At 57.0% G+C, this 14,956-nt stretch overlaps 3 protein-coding genes and 1 long non-coding RNA gene across 7 annotated transcripts; 2 read left to right on the forward strand and 2 right to left on the reverse strand.

Annotated features, from left to right (window-relative positions):
* Nucleotides 1-5: 5 nt before the first annotated feature.
* CREB3L4 (cAMP responsive element binding protein 3 like 4) lies at nucleotides 6-4,155 on the forward strand. Of its 2 annotated transcripts, none has more exons than XM_045455975.1 (10): nucleotides 6-122; nucleotides 210-384; nucleotides 619-868; nucleotides 1,026-1,144; nucleotides 2,474-2,650; nucleotides 2,781-2,887; nucleotides 3,007-3,075; nucleotides 3,227-3,311; nucleotides 3,488-3,584; nucleotides 3,707-4,155. In XM_045455975.1, the coding sequence occupies exons 2-10, from the start codon at nucleotides 211-213 to the stop codon at nucleotides 3,898-3,900; spliced, it is 1,272 nt and encodes a 423-aa protein (XP_045311931.1). In that variant the 5' UTR covers nucleotides 6-122; nucleotide 210; the 3' UTR covers nucleotides 3,901-4,155. The 2 variants fall into 2 exon arrangements, with proteins under 2 accessions (XP_045311931.1, XP_045311933.1); XM_045455977.1 differs by having other exon boundaries at nucleotides 2,558-2,650.
* On the reverse strand, nucleotides 4,063-7,106 carry JTB (jumping translocation breakpoint). Of its 2 annotated transcripts, XM_045456014.1 has the most exons (6): nucleotides 6,375-7,106; nucleotides 6,088-6,286; nucleotides 5,873-5,910; nucleotides 5,594-5,676; nucleotides 4,971-5,050; nucleotides 4,063-4,588 (listed from the first exon to the last, which is right to left on the reverse strand). In XM_045456014.1, exons 2-6 carry the CDS (start codon nucleotides 6,168-6,170, stop codon nucleotides 4,432-4,434), a joined length of 441 nt encoding a protein of 146 aa, XP_045311970.1. In that variant the 5' UTR covers nucleotides 6,171-6,286; nucleotides 6,375-7,106; the 3' UTR covers nucleotides 4,063-4,431. The 2 variants fall into 2 exon arrangements, with proteins under 2 accessions (XP_045311970.1, XP_045311969.1); XM_045456013.1 differs by having other exon boundaries at nucleotides 6,088-6,505.
* A 107-nt stretch (nucleotides 7,107-7,213) lies between these two features.
* Nucleotides 7,214-14,923, reverse strand: RAB13 (RAB13, member RAS oncogene family). 2 transcript variants are annotated; one of them, XM_045456011.1, is made up of 9 exons: nucleotides 12,957-13,743; nucleotides 11,602-11,662; nucleotides 10,755-10,815; nucleotides 10,442-10,519; nucleotides 10,245-10,334; nucleotides 10,091-10,156; nucleotides 9,936-9,989; nucleotides 9,643-9,756; nucleotides 7,214-9,198 (listed from the first exon to the last, which is right to left on the reverse strand). In XM_045456011.1, exons 1-8 carry the CDS (start codon nucleotides 13,078-13,080, stop codon nucleotides 9,679-9,681), a joined length of 612 nt encoding a protein of 203 aa, XP_045311967.1. In that variant the 5' UTR covers nucleotides 13,081-13,743; the 3' UTR covers nucleotides 7,214-9,198; nucleotides 9,643-9,678. The 2 variants fall into 2 exon arrangements, with proteins under 2 accessions (XP_045311967.1, XP_045311968.1); XM_045456012.1 differs by lacking the exons at nucleotides 7,214-9,198; nucleotides 12,957-13,743 and adding an exon at nucleotides 14,811-14,923 and having other exon boundaries at nucleotides 9,376-9,756.
* LOC123586699 lies at nucleotides 10,843-12,130 on the forward strand. The gene is made up of 3 exons (XR_006706898.1): nucleotides 10,843-10,957; nucleotides 11,125-11,266; nucleotides 12,023-12,130. It is a non-coding gene; the product is annotated as an uncharacterized LOC123586699 (long non-coding RNA).
* Nucleotides 14,924-14,956: the final 33 nt, after the last annotated feature.

A 14,956-nucleotide genomic window follows, 5' to 3' on the forward strand; every position in this document is an offset into this window, starting at 1 on the left:
GAAGCGCGGTGGTGGCCGTTCGGGCGGCCGGCGGGCTGGGCCTCTGGGAACAGGTAACACTGAGGTGGGCCGTTCATCTGAGCCAGACGTCGGGCCGCCGGAGGCGAGATCCCCGGGGGCAGGTGAGGCAGGGAGAGGGTGGAAGGAGGAGCGGGGAACCCAGGAGCTGGGGGGAGGGCGCCCTCACCCTGGTCCCGCTCTCTCTGCAGAATGGATTTCCGAACCCCCGACCTGCTGGATGCGTGGCTGGAGTCCCCAGAAGACGTTTTCTCAACAGGGACCTTCCCGGAGCCGGGACTGCACGGCCCACCTCCGGAGGCCCCGGGGACGAAGCTCCAAGAACAGGGGCTGCGAGGCTGGGAGCCCAGTGGGGGCCGTGGCTGTGTGAGTGGGAGAGATGCCGGTGGGGTGGGCGGAGGCGCAGCTGTGATGAGGGGCCCACCAGGCTTCAGCCTCCACTTGGAGACGTCTGAAGGCCAAGCCCCTAAAGGACATGTGACCTGTAACCATCCCCATGTCCAAGGACACAAGGGACCGAAGAGGCCAGATGCAGGTTTGACGTCCCATAGCAAGCACTCTGGAATTCTCTGCACACATAGACTCCCTCTGGTCCTGCAGGGCCTTCGAGACAGTGAGCCTGAAGACTTCCTGAAACTTTTCATTGACCCCAATGAAGTGTACTGCTCAGGAGCCTCTGCTAGCAGCGACAGTGGCCATCCATCTGAGGACCCTGGCCGTCCAGACAGGCCCCCCGCCCCTCAAGCACCCAGTCCCCCTGCTCTCTATGAGGTGGTCTATGAGGCAGGGGCCCTGGAGAGGACGCAGGGGGAAGCTGGGCCAGCTGTAGGGTGCATCTCTCTCCAGCCAGGTCAGTGTTCCTGGTGGAAAGGCGACAGTGGCCTTTCAGGCCCAGCCCTAGTCCTGGGGCGAGGGGTTTTCCCAGCCTGTGCCTCCAGCCAGGCCCTGCTGCCATGGGGGGTGTGCCCTTCGTCTCCTTTACTCCTAGCCACCTGTGTCTCCCTCAGGTCAGCGGAGCCCACAACTGACGGTGCCCGAAGCCTGCGTGGTCTGCGAGCTGCCCTGTGATGCTCACGACACCCTGCCCGGGGCAGGCACTGTAAACCCAGTGCCTCCTGCGACCCTGGTGAGTTTGGCCGGCCAGATCCAGTACTCCTGGATACAAAGACAGGCACCCACACAGATGGGGAAGGAGGCTGCGGGAGGGGGAAACTGATGCTAGTCTCTTTGTCCCAGTTTTTGTGGCATTGGGCCTGAAGACCAGGGAGGCATGGGTGATTCTAAGTGCAGAAAAGGGCAAGGAAGACAGAAGCCCTTGCGGGTAAGGTGGCGAGGACTCAGTTCAGGAGAAAGTGGGGTGAGGGAGACTGGAGACAGGGTCCGGGAGAAAGGCCAGAACTTATGTGCACTTTGCTCAGCATGGCCATTGTTTCAGCCTTGGGTCTGGACATGGAGGGGGCAGGCTGCCTGGGATCCCAGCTGGTGACTGGCACAGGGTGTGGGGCAGCAAGTGACCTGTTCCCACCGGAAGCACCATGCGGCCAGGGCCACAGCACAGTGGGCAACACTCAGCTGCCTCCCTCAGGCTGGCTAGACTGGTTCCTGCAGTGGGGGGCGAGGAAGGGGTCTTGCTCAGTCACTGTCTGACGACAGAGCTGCTTGGGTGCAAAACGTGGGCAAAGGGTTCTGGCCTCCCTGCAAGCCTGGCCGAAGCTGGCACCAGAATCCACACCAAACATCTCCGAATCGGGCTGAGGGACCTTAGGAAGTCCGATGCTTCTAAGCTTGCATTCGCATCAAAACACTGGGGAGTTTGTGGCTTCAGGGGAGCAGGAAGGGACAATCAGGAAAAGGCAGAAAGACAAAAAATGGTTTGGCTAAAAGCCAAAGATCATCAGGAGTCAAAAGCAAAATCAAATTCCTCTTAAGTCAAAGTGAAGCATAAATCTTTCAAGGAGTACCAGAACTGCGGGTTACTCTGTCGGCAGGCTCAGGCTAACCAGATGCCCCCTACCTCCCCACAGACTGTGTTAGGAGAAGTTGTTCAGTCTGGTGGCCCTTGGGGAGTTCTTTGACAGGGGACAGAGCTTCCATCTAGAAAGTGGGGCTCAGACCCTGGGGGAAAATGGGCCACTGCCCCAGGGAGCTCCCGGTGGTTGACCCTGACTGGACATCGCACTCTGCCAGATGGAAGTTAACGGCAAAAGCGAACCATTCTAAGCAAACCTTACCTTAGTGAGTTGCTGCCTGCCTTCTTCAGATATCCTGAAGGTTTGGGGACCAGAACCGGCCCTCCCTAGCTTGCTCAGAGTCCTGAAGTCCTAAGCCTGGGGGCAAAGGACATATCACAACCCCTCTTCTCTCCCTTCTCAGCCCCAGGAGGCCCCAGACAGAGCCCGTCTGAATTAAGGCCCCTTCGCCCCTCCTCACTTCACGGTTACGTATTCCTCTCCAGAAGGCACGCAGGGAGCAGCCTTGTGTGATGGGAAAGACAGGACCCTCCCCCACTGTCCTCTCACCCTCTCCTGTTCTCCACCAGCTGCCCTGTCAGACCTTGTTCCTGACAGAAGAGGAGAAGCGTCTGCTGGGGCAGGAAGGGGTTTCCCTGCCCGCACACCTGCCCCTCACCAAGGTAACATGCTTCCCCAAAGGGTATCCCAACACAGCAGCCCCATCCTGGCCTCTGAAGAGCCAGGACCACAGAGGCTAGTGGGGCGCTGAGGGAGGTTAAGGGCCCAGGACTGACACCCCCGGGCCCCCAGGCAGAGGAGAGGGTCCTCAAGAAGGTCAGGAGGAAGATCCGGAACAAGCAGTCAGCTCAGGACAGTCGGCAGCGGAAGAAAGAGTACATCGACGGGCTAGAGAGCAGGTATGTCTGGACGTCGGTGTCCAGCTCTCCGTGGGCCCTGTGTGGGCCTCCTTACCAGGGCAGGCAGGTCAGGGCCCACAGGATCGCAGAGCTTTGTCCCGCCTGTCCACACACCCTAGGGCCGCTGCCTGCTCTGCACAGAACCAGGAACTGCAGAAAAAAGTCCAGGAGCTGGAGAGGTGCAACGTGTAAGTGCCTACATAACCTGCTCCTCCGGGGAGGGCAGGCCCAGGTAGGGGTTGGGGGGAGCTCCCCTGGGGGGGGGGGGCGGGTAGGCAGGAGGGGGCTGGCGTCAGGGCTGCCATTCTCGCGCCCCGACTCTCCACTCTGCCTCCCCAGCTCCCTGGTAGCTCAGCTCCGCCAGCTGCAGCTGCTGGCTGCCCGGACCTCCAACAAAGCCGCCCAGACCAGCACTTGTGTTGTGGTCAGTCTGCTGCCCGACCCCCTGACGTCCACCATCTTTTGCCTCCATCCCGACACCCCCAGCCCTGGCCACACCCACCTTCCCATCCCTGAGGACTCCAACCGCTCTCTATTCATTCTGCCCTTGGCTCCCTGCCTTTAGTCCCCACAGCCCCAAGGACCTTTTGTTTTCTCCAGATCCTTCTTTTTTCCCTGGCTCTAATCATCCTGCCCAGTGTCAGCCCCTTTCAGGGTCTCCGGGAAGCTGGGCCTGAGGATTACCAGCCTCATGGAGGTGAGGCAAGGCAGGGGGGGGCTGTTTTTCAGGGTAGTCAAGATGGGGGAGGGAAGTCCTGTCCTCTAGGATCCCCCACCTAAGGGAACACTCTATTACTGCCCTTCTTCCTCCACCCACAGTGGTTTCCAGAAATATCCTAAGTCACAAGGACATGACAGAAGGTTTGGAGACCACAGTAGTAGAGTCCAGACCGGGGGGGCCACTTAAGGCCAAGGGTGAAAATGGCTCAACAAGGACACTGCTTGAGAAGATGGGAGGGAAGACAGGCTCCAATGGGCATGCAGGAGCTGTGCTGCATGCAGAAGAGATGTGACCCCACCTGCTTCCCGGCCACAAGAAGGAATCCAGGATCCCTCGTGGCTCTTGTTCCCCCTGGGTTTCCCATTCAGAATTCTTTGGCTTCAGGGGTCTGAGTCATTTCTGGGCGTCCTAAATGTCTGTACCCTGAGGCACAGGCTACATGAGGCACTTCAAATACTTTATACATCTGCAACTTTATTTCTTCTTTGGGGTTAGGGTTGAGGGGAAACAGAGGTTTTGGCTGAGAAATAAACTTTTTTTGCTGAAATTGTATCCTGAAAGTTTTAAATAAGTAGCAGGAGGAGAAGATAGGTAGTCGGTAACCTGGGGCGTAAAGTTGCCACCGTTTCCATGCCTGCTGCCATGACTTCCGGTCCCAAACCAAATTACAGTAGGGAAGGGAACCATTCTACTTACTTTGCTGGTTAATGATCTAGACAGGAAACGCAGAAAGGGGCGCCACCACCAGTCTCCCAGAATAAGGGGCACAAGTCTCTGTCTGAGGCAGGGTCCCTAAAGACCCCTGTCAAAGGGCAGAAGGTCACTATATGGACTCGATTTGCTTCCGGACCTTCTCCAGAGCTTTTCTGTCCAGCTGTCGCTGACGAACGATGACAAGGCAAGCGAAGACCAAGGCCACACCCACGACAGCCCCTTCAAATTTCCAGAATAAGTGCTGCTCCATCAGAGCTGAGCGGCAGCTAAGAGCAGGAAGAAACAGTTATTCCCAGGGAATGCTGGACAACCTCTCCCTCTCATCGCCCTTCTACTGAAGCCCCACCAAGACACATCTGGCGGGAAAAGAGAAAGCTGCTGGAAGCCTTCTAACGTGTTCACTGCACACAAATCCCACTCAAATATATCATCCGGCTTCTTTCTGGTATGGTCATGAACAGAGCTGGCATTAACCCGCACAATAGGACCAGTGATCCAGAAACAGAACTGGTACTTGGGTTCACATACTTTGCCCCCCTTCCAATATGTCAGGCTACCTCCAGAGGGACAGAAAGACCTGGGTGAGCTACCTAAAATCACAGGAACAAAGGAGCTGACCTAGGTTTCAAGAAGAGAAACAGTACTTGCCTTTTCAACTCATTTCTCTTGGATGAGCTGCATGTGATTTTCTCCACGTACCCTGTGGAACCACACTCAGGAGTGGTCTTCTGTCAGGAGAAAAGGACCAAAGAACAGGTCACGAAAGGGCAGCAGCAAAAGCATGAGGAGTGTCACTCAGAAGGGGCAGGTGCCCAACTGGTATGGCTCCAAGCTGGTGGTCAACAGAGAACCAACAAGGGTTCTGATGGGGATGCTGGATGTGCCGGAGGCATGAGAAATGCATTAAAAAGAACACCTCAGGGGCAGGTTCCAGAGCCTGCTGGATTAAAAATGATCATGATTGGGGCACCCGGCTGGCTCAGTGGGTGGACCCTGCGATTCTCGATCTCAGGGTTGTGAGTTCCAGCCCCAAGTTGGGCATCGAGATTTCTTCTTTTTTTTTTTTCTTTTCTTTTCTTTCTTTTTTATGAATAGGACTATTAGGTGAATGTTGCCATTGACTTGGAAAGGAAAGGGCACATTTTAAGGGGGGAAACAAGTTCCAATGTGGACATACGCTGAAACTGCAAGAACACAAAGACGACGCAAAGTCACATTTCGTAAAACCGAGAGGCACTAGATATGACAAAAACGGGACAACAGATACTCACAGCCTGGAAATTAGAGCACGGAGCACATTCTTCTGCCACCACGAACTCTTCCACCAGCCAGCACGGCAAATTTGAGGTGCTCACTAAAAGGGGAGAGAAATGCCAGCCCCAGCCCCAGAAGGTATTTCCCCCAAAGGTTCCGCCCAGCCGACTTGCCAGCACAGCTAAAAGCCTTCATTCCGCGTGGCGCCACCCCTTCCCACCGGTGCTCCCGGTAAGGGGAGGACGTCAAAAGAAAACAGAACTATGGGGGTGTCGGGTTACCACACCAGCACCCACCTGACAGCTTCTCCGCCCGCACCGGAGCCTCGGCTTGGCTGCAACGACAGGGAGGGAGGAAGGGTGGGGGTGGGGAGGCAAGAGTCTGAAGCCGGCAAACAGGGAACTCCCGACCTCCGCGGAGCCTGCTCCCGGACTCCGTCCCCCCCCCCCAGGGGCGTGGACGAGGCGATCCTCCCGCCCCCTCCACTTCCCGGCCCTCAGCCTCTCCTTACCAGAGCTTCAAGGTGAAAGCGCAGAGCAACCAGCACAGGTGGCTGCCCTGGGGGAGGCTACGCCTCCCTGCGCCTGTAGGCATGGGGTGCTCGGGGTCGCGCCTGTGGGGACGGAGGGACTGGCCTCGCGCCCCGTCGGAGCGCTGACACTGCAGCCCTCGGGAGGTTCCAGATCAGGGCTGAGAGGTGCTGGAATTGCCTGTCAGGGCAAAGGCTTTATTGGGACGTCCCCATGGCCACGGCAAGAAAAGCCGACACGCATTTGCGGGGCTGGGCCGTGAGCTCACTTCTTCGGACCCCCTCGGCCCTCGGGAGAGGCCGAGGGACGTACCGCCTAGCACCCCGTCACCTCCGGGGCCGTCCCTGCCGCGGCCATCTTGCCCCGCGGAGGATCCCGGGACCGCGGGGGATGCCGGGACCGCGGAGGGTTCCAGCGGCTCTTCCGGTCGGCGCAGGCGCGCGGGTTGTGGCCGCCGGGACTCGTCGTCTGGGCAGGTGGCCCTCAGCCTCCGCTCCGTGCGACTCGGGCTTCCGGCGTCGAGCTCGGCGCGCCGCGGCCTGACGGTCCTGCTGGCGAGGCTCGTCTGGCTTCTCGGTTCGTGGCTCCCGGGCTGTCGCCTGGTGGCCCCTTCTGGGCTGGGGAGCAGCGCCACGGGAGGAACAACGCGTCGTCCTCCCAGGACTTTGCCGCCTCGGAAAGGCCTGGGATTCACCATCAAGCTACCGCTTGACACCCGTCCTGCCCCGGTGGCCCCGGGAGGGAGGCGACACTGCGCTTTCTCCTCCCGAGACCCACGGTGCACCGATCAATTATGTCGCCTTCGCGCGTGTTAATTACTTTTTAAGTTGTTTTTAGTAATCTCTGCGCCCGACGTGCGGCCTCAGTTTACAGCCCCATCGCGTGTTAATATACAACAACCCCGCCCCGCGTTGGTGCTTTGAACGAGCTCCTCGGGTCCTAGCTCGCCCGGCTGCCGCCTGATGGGATCGTCATTCGTGCGGGCAGGACATTGTAAGTCGCAGAGAGGCGTCGGGACTTTAGGACCCTCTCGGCATTCTCTGTAGAACAGAAATGCTAATGTGCATTTTCTAGGGTTTTTTGTCGAGATACGAATGACATGAAATGTGTAGTAAAGTATTTCCTTTATTCTCTAATTGCATCGCGTCACATTACTGTCATAGTTTTTGAATCCAACATTTAGGTCGTTTTGATTTTCAGTATTCCTGAGGAGTCAGAGTAGGTTATCAGTCCCATTTTATGAGTGAGCTCAGAGTATAAGGGATTGTCCAAGGTCACCCAGCGAGTGAGTGGGAGACCTAAGGTGTGAGCCCCAGACGTTCAGCTCCAAGGCCACAGATTCACCCCTGCTTTCCATCCCCTTGGAGTTAACCCTGGATATGTATCCAGGACGCAGAGACTTGACCCACACTCTTGCTTTACCGTGTGGCACTAGTTATTATCTAACTCTGCCCATATTTTCATCCTAGTTTTACACACATACAGGTCTACAGCCTCGCAGACAACTGGACCGTGTGAGTTCAAGGAGATACTTAAATTCACATAAAGAAGGTCACTAATAGTAATCTGTCCCCCACTTCTCAAGACGAAAGGGCTCGTCCCCAGACTTTTGTTAACGCCACCCCACATTCTCCTCTCCCAAGAAGCGTTCCTGGCCTAAATATAACAGCTACTCCCGCGACCCCAGGGCTACAGTACTTTATTTTAGGATTAAAATGTATGGGTGCAATGTCCCATAAATTCTGACTTCCCATCGGGAGTAAAGCTGGCTGCTCAAGAACAGGGGCCATCAGACTGGAAAGACCACTGCACAGGAGTTGGACAAAAAAACCTGTGAGGACTGAGCTTTACTTTTCTGTGACTGCTTGCTATTTGTGCGGATCAGTAGCTGTGCGCTACCAAAGTAGGTGTGGGTGTTTTCCAGTGGCTTTTAGCTGTAGGAAAAGTCTTGGCTGAAACCTTCTAGCATGCTGTTACTCCTTATCAAACCCTACCATGTCTCTGGACAGGCGAGGGTCAAAAGCTGTGCCATCCACTCGCTTTACCAAGCAACAGTAAGCCTCCACACTGAAACTGGCTTTTAAAATCTTTGCTCTGGGGTATGGTGAAGGTTAGTCAGTGTTCTTCCTGGGATTCACAAAACCTAAGTCTTTCCTCATAACCTTGAGCAAATTACACTCGCTGGGTCGTTGACTACAGAGCTCAGACGTGATCCAGGTAAGATCTTCACCCCATGGAAGCTTGGTACCTAACACGTTTATCCGACCACACCACAGTTCTCCTCCCGGCACGGCCAGGCCCTTTCCTGGTGTTGTGTTTTACCAACAAGAAACAGCAGCACAGAAAGCCTTGCTGCTGACCCCAGGGTCATGCCATCCACTTCCACACCACAGGCATGGGGATTTCTTAAATGCCTTGAACTTCAGATCTGCGAATTACACTCCTAATGGTATTTTGCCTAAACCAAATCTGATATGTTCATTAATCCTGTTAAAAGGTCCTGTGAGAGAAGTTTGCCGTTTCGATACTGTGGTGTAAGGGTCAAAAGGGGGCTGTGGGTCAAGGTGGTAGTTCTTTGGCATGCCAGTAGTTTGGCCTCTTTGTTGTGCAGTATTTAGGAGCAGTATGTGTTAAAATTTGCTTGTCCATCACGTAAAGTTCCACCCAAAAGTTATATTATCTTGACTGTTGTGCTTGGCACGTACTAGATGCTCAATAAAGATTTAGGAGTAAATGAGCCTCTTCTGTGCCTCATTTTCCTCCTCTATAACACCTACTAGCCACCTAAAAGGACGGATGGCAGAATCAAAGGCGCTTAAAGAAATCATGGGATAAACAATCCAAGGTCCCGTCATTTCCTTGAGGCCAGGGCTGTCTCTCCCCTGGGAAGGCCTAAGAAAGAACCCTTCTGGATACTAGGCAAGGTTCTGCCCATAAGGACCCTCTAATTTCCATCATGGAAAGGATGTCAAGCCCCTCAGGTCCAGAGAACCTCCTTGCTGTTCTCTTGTCCATGAAATCGCAGGAAAGGGACAGCTGCACACAGGTCCTGGTGTCACAGGAACCTGGCCAGGTTCTGGCAGCCCAGCCACCTTAGAGGCAGGAATTGGGTTGGTGAGCAGAGAGCAGTTCTGGTGATGAAAGTTACCCAAACCAGGGGACTCTGCGTGGGTGGTGGCCTTTAGTGCTGAGAAAGACCACGCAGAGTGGCAGGACCAGAGCTTCAGAGGGATTACCGAGCCCACCCCTCAGACGGCCCTAAAACCTGATCCGGTAACGACGACGACGAGCCAACTGTTTATTTACACTTCTGTCTGCCTTACAAGTCCAGGGAGGGCCTGGCGCCCAGGGCCCTCGCTTCCCTCCTCCCTCCCTTCCTGCCCCTCACCTTCTCTGACTTCCTGCCATCTTTCTCCTCCTCGCCTCTCCCTGCCTCTCTATTCTACCTTCTCTCCTCTCACGTGCCTCCTTTTCTTCTGCATTTGCTCCCCGCTCGGCCATCTGCCATCTACCCACCTCTACCCCCTGAGCCCCACCTGCCCGCCCTCGGCCCAGCGTCCAGGCCCAGGTCCTCAGCCGAGGGAGCACCTGCTGCTGCTCTTCTTGTCACAAGCTCTCAGGTCCGCGCCAGGGGGCCTGTGGCTGTTTCCCTAGAGGTGGAAGCGCACTGGGGTCAGGGTGAGAACAGCTGGCCGGGGTCTGAGATTGTACGTTGTTGGTGAAGGGGCCCCACCCTCACGGGCCGTGTTAGCACCGCTCCCCTCCTCAGCGTTCACTCCTTACACGACACACACCCACAGCTGTGCTCAGTCCAGCACGACCAACTCACCGATCTCCGGCCTCCTGACTTGAGCAAGATGTCCCGGGCCAGGGAGCTGAAAGCCTGTGGGGGAAAGGAGTGACTGGTCAGAGCAGGTTGGAGGGGACGGTGGCGGCCTCACAGCCGTCTCTGGGAGTGGGGGGCAGGCATGGGGTGTGTCTCACCTCATCCACATTTGTGCTGGATTTGGCACTTGTCTCGAAGAATCGAATTCCATGCTCCCGAGCCAGCTGTGGGGTGGAGAGACGAGACGGGTGGATAAAGGTGGCGGCAGCCCTTGGAGTCCGAACTCGCCTTGGCCGCCCAGCCGGGCCTCACCTGATCGGCCTGCTCCTTCCGCACTCTCCTCTTGGCCTCCATGTCACACTTGTTCCCCAGCAGCAGACGCTGCACCCCTGCAGAGGCATTCTGGGAGCAAAAGGGCAGGAGGAGTAAAGTTGGGTCCTGCTCACCTTCACGGCCCCCTCACCCTCCAGGTTCTACCCAGTCCCCCGTCTCTCCAGAATGGTTTTCACCTCTTTGATGCTTTTCATCCAGTTCTGAATGTTCTCGAAGGATTTCTCATCTGTGATGTCATACACTAGGATAATGCCCTGAGAGATGGCAAGAATCCACCATGGAGCCTTGGTCCACATTCCCCCGTTTCTGCTTCCTGCCCCTCCAAGTGACCCTGCAAGTCCTACCCACAAATCTAATCACTAGTCCAGGTGGGGCCCTCCACATCCCACACTATAACCCTGACACCGTCCCTGCCCGACCCTGCGGCCCGTGGGTCTCAGAACCCTGCAGTCTACCGCCTCATCCCTTGTCCAGACCCACACCTCGTACCATGGCCCCGCGGTAGTAGGCGGTGGTGATCGTCTTGAATCGCTCCTGGCCAGCCGTGTCCCTGAAGAGGCAGAACGTTTGTGGGGCGGCACAGAGGGAACAGCTCTCCGAAGAGAGAATCCCCCCTGCTAAGAATTTAGCTTCTGCAACAGAGCGGGGGCTGAAAGGAACAGAATCAGAAAACAGTAAAGGAGGAAAAGAAGGTAAGACAGCTGGGAACAAGGTCTCGGGTTTATTTGTTGCAGGGTTACTCTGTGTAAGCACTGCTAATCTTCACCCTACGCTTGTGAGACACGTTCTACTGTCCTTATTTTACAAACGGGGACGCAGATTTGGAGAGGCTAAATAACTAATGAAAGTCCTTCCACAGCAGAGCCAGAACTTGAACCACAACCTGCTCTTATCTGTTGCATCTTAACACCTCTCTCAGGCCGCCAGCCACTTGCACACCTTCGGAGTCCCGGGCTTCCTGTGACAGCCCAGCCCTCTGTCTTCGGCTTTCTGGGCTTGAGGTAATTCAGGGAGCCCACAGACAGAGTCAGGTCTTAGTTCTGCCATTTGCCGCTCACCTGCTTTAATGTCATTTCCACGTGGCAGCCCTGCAGACATTTGTCAAGTTCAGAGAATGCTCTGGAGCCAGGAGAGGCAAGAGAGTTACAAGAAGGCTGAAAATAAATAGTTGAGTGAGCAGGAAGAGGGATGGAAGGACGTCTGAGCAAGGCGACAGGAAATGGAGAAGTACCGGAAGGAGCTGTGGGGAAAGGGAGAGAAATGAGGCAAATGGAAGGGAAAGGGTGACAGGAGGTAAACAAGGGTTTGTGGCCAGCGGTCCTGGGGGTTCACTCACCAGACCTGCAATTTGATCTTCTTCCCCTCTATATCCACCGTGCGGATCTTGAAGTCGATTCCTACGAGTGGAGCATATATATATATCACTCAGGCTGAGACTCTGCAGGGACGAGGAGGGCGTGCAGGGGAGACCCGGCACGGAGCAGCAGCAGGGCTAGAAACTGTGCAGGGGTGCACTTGGGAAGCAACTTTGTTGCACGTATAAAACTAAGAGACTTTTCTCAAACCTGTATTTGGGTAGCAAGCATCTTGTTTTTACATGGATCTTATGGATGTGGGAGGGGGTAGGTGATGGAAATTCTGCAGGGAGGCTTAAGGCACCTCTTGAATCCACTCAGCCAACCAGGTGACAACTCTCAGAATTCAGTGTCTCCCCCAGAATATTACTTTTAGATTCCTTTTCCTCTCTGTTTTCTTAGAACCACCGTCTACGCTCCAGCCGTATAGGATGAAGAGCCAGGAAAAAGGTAGCTGATGCCAGTCTGTGTGAGTTAACTAGTAGGCTGGGCTTGCAAGCAAGAAATCTGAGGATAAATAAGATTTCTCCTGAGACTGAACTAGGATAGAGAGGCATTTTCCTTCCCTTTTCTAACCAGAATTGTCTTGAGATTCCCCTCGTTTTATTTCCCAGGCCGGAGAAGATGAAGAAAGACAAGAGGGGAGGAGGGGAGGCAGTGTTCTTGGTGGAAACTTGGGCACCTCCCCAGAGCCGGTTGGGAGCCTAGGGAGGAGCCTGAGTCACCAGGCTGACTCAGAGCCCCCAAAAGTCCCCCCACTCCCACCGTCCTTGCCTGGCTGACTGCATATTCACGGTTCCAGTCCTTGGGCCATCCTCCAGCACACCCAGCCACTTTGTTCCACCCCCCCACCCCAAACCCCCAGTTAAGTTGAGGGGCAGGGAGACTGGGAAGTAATTTGGTACAGTGGGGATGCAATGGGGGAGTCTGAGACTCAGCGAGGCAGAAAGAGGCTGGCGGAACTGGAAGCCGCCTTCAGGGAGAGGGGTTACAGGAAATACAGGGAGGTGGGTGGGGGTGGGGGAGAGGAGTGGAGCAGGAAATCGAGAAGGGTTCATGTGCATTTGGGGAGGTGGGGGAGAAGGGTGGTCCCAGGAACCCCAGGAGCTGGCACAACTGAGAAGTTACCTGGAGGCCTCAGACAGTTTAGAGGTTGGGTACCATCCAGAGGTATGCTCCACGGATGGGTCTGAGTCAGGGGTTGGGAGGCTAGAGTTCAGAAGCCTCACTCTAAGGGGGGTGGGGGGTGGTAAAGAGTGGGGCCACGAGTAATCTGGGAGCCTGAGGATGAGGTCATGCGGGATTAGGGGCTCTGGGATATGGCCAGTGGGCTCACCGATAGTGGAGATGTAAGTGTTGTTGAAGTTGTCTTCTGCAAAGCGAATGATCAGACAAGTCTTGCCCACCCCCGAGTCCCCGATCAGCAGCAGCTTGAAGAGGTGGTCGTAGGCTTTGGCCATGGCGGACACTGGGGAGCCGGGGGAGGGGTGGGGAAGCTCCGGGCACTGGTAGGCGGGATCGGAGGGCTGGCGGACGGAGCTGCCCGGAGCCCAGGCCAGGAAGTTTTCCTCCCTCTCCGCCCAAGCTCCGGGATAGAGGGGAGGCGGCACTCCTCTGGGCCCCACCCCCTGCCCGCCCACCCCTTTCCTCCCGCGGCCGCGGCCGCCCGGACTGGCCGGCCCTCTGCTCCCCGGGCCCGAACTGGCCCGTCTCCCAGGCCATTTCCCACCCACAGCGTCTGGCTTGCCATCACTCCCCTCTTTTGATCTCACTCTGGCAGTCTTAGGCCAGGGAGGCTGGGGTGAATGGAACCAGAGGTTTAACCCAAATGAGCAGAGGAGGACGAACTTTGGAGGAGTTTGGGGAAGAGGGAAAGTTTTGCGGGAAGAAGGGTGGAGGTGGGGATGGCCCTGGGAGCTGACAAAAATCGGGGGCTGATTCAAGGGACGGAAACCTTGTAGGGGCGGCGGGCGAATTCCGGTGTTGGTGTTCCCAGCCCTCAGTTGGGAGACCGGCTCCGTTTGAAAAGAGCGGGATGCTCTGGAAGACAAGGCTACTTGTTGGGCGGGTCTGCCCCCTGGTGGAGCAGAGTGAACACGCAGCGCCCGCCCGCCCCGCCGCACCCCTCCCTCCGTCTCGACCGAGACACGTTCGGGGTTTCATTAGCAACAGTCCTCCAACTGGGACCGTGTGCGGTTTCTCCGACAAGCCAGCGCGGCAAGGCAGAGCTTGGGACTGAAAACGTCTGGCCTCGTTCTTTCGACGAGGCGCGCATGTTGAGAACACAGCGGAGGCCGCGCCCTCATCCCTCGCGGAAAGGCTGTGACGAGGCCACCAGGGCGCCGGAGCGTGGGAACACGGCGATCCGGGCACAGGCTGTCTGTGCCGGTGGAAACACAGTATGCAAAGCGTCTGCGTCTCCGACGGGGGCCAGTCGAGCCGTCCGCGCACAGTGTCCGGGCTGTGCCTCTGCTGGCCCCCTGCCAGTCCCCTTCTGCGCGTCCTCTCGCCTCCCGGTCGGCCTTCCAGCCGTGCCACAAACTCCACGGTTTCCCTATTTCTTCCCCCGGCCGGGCCGTCTCGCACCCGTCCTTGAAATCACGCTGCCATCCCCCCGAGCTGTTCGGACACAAAGCTGCCCGTTCTTTTACTTTTTCGTTGGCCGGGATGTGGCCTCCTCAGCCCCGGGGGTTCAGGTCTCCCTGGACTAAGCCCGTGCGCTCAGCCCTTAGCTCTCTCTGGCCGCCTCGCCTCCCCCCTGCTCAGCTACGCCACGCTCCTTCGGCCCCGGGTTTTGGCTTCTCCCAGACAGTCGCACGGTGGACTCCACGTCCTTCAGATTTCGGCCTAAATGTCACTTCCTCACGGGACTTTCTGGGCCGCGAGCGGGGCGCTGAGCACAAAGTGCGCCCGTCCCTCACCGGCGCCAGGCTGCACGACGCCCCGCGGGCGGTACCTGCGCCACAGGAGCAAACACTGTCCCAGGCACGTCTGTGTGTCGCACGGGTCCCAACGCGGCCGTCCCCGCGCGCGCACTGCAGAGGGTGGGCGGTACCGCGCGGGCCGCCAGGGGACGGGGAGGGGGCGACCTGACGGCGGTCATGGATGGACTCGCCGCGGGGAGCACCCGAGTACTTGACGGGACCGCCGTCAGAGGAGAAAGGCCGGGGGACACAACCAAAAACCTCACAGCGGTTAAGAGGGTAGGCGAGGAGGTGGGAACCAGGACGAGGGCTTCCGCCGTGTCTACATTCCTGCGGTGTTAACATGGCAAAGGAAACCAGCTGGGGAACACGGAGGAAGTCGAGAAGGGCAGGGCCTGGCTGGGGTCGCGCC

The sequence above is a fragment of the Leopardus geoffroyi genome, chromosome C3, assembly GCF_018350155.1.
Source record: "Leopardus geoffroyi isolate Oge1 chromosome C3, O.geoffroyi_Oge1_pat1.0, whole genome shotgun sequence".
Lineage (NCBI taxonomy): Eukaryota > Metazoa > Chordata > Mammalia > Carnivora > Felidae > Leopardus > Leopardus geoffroyi.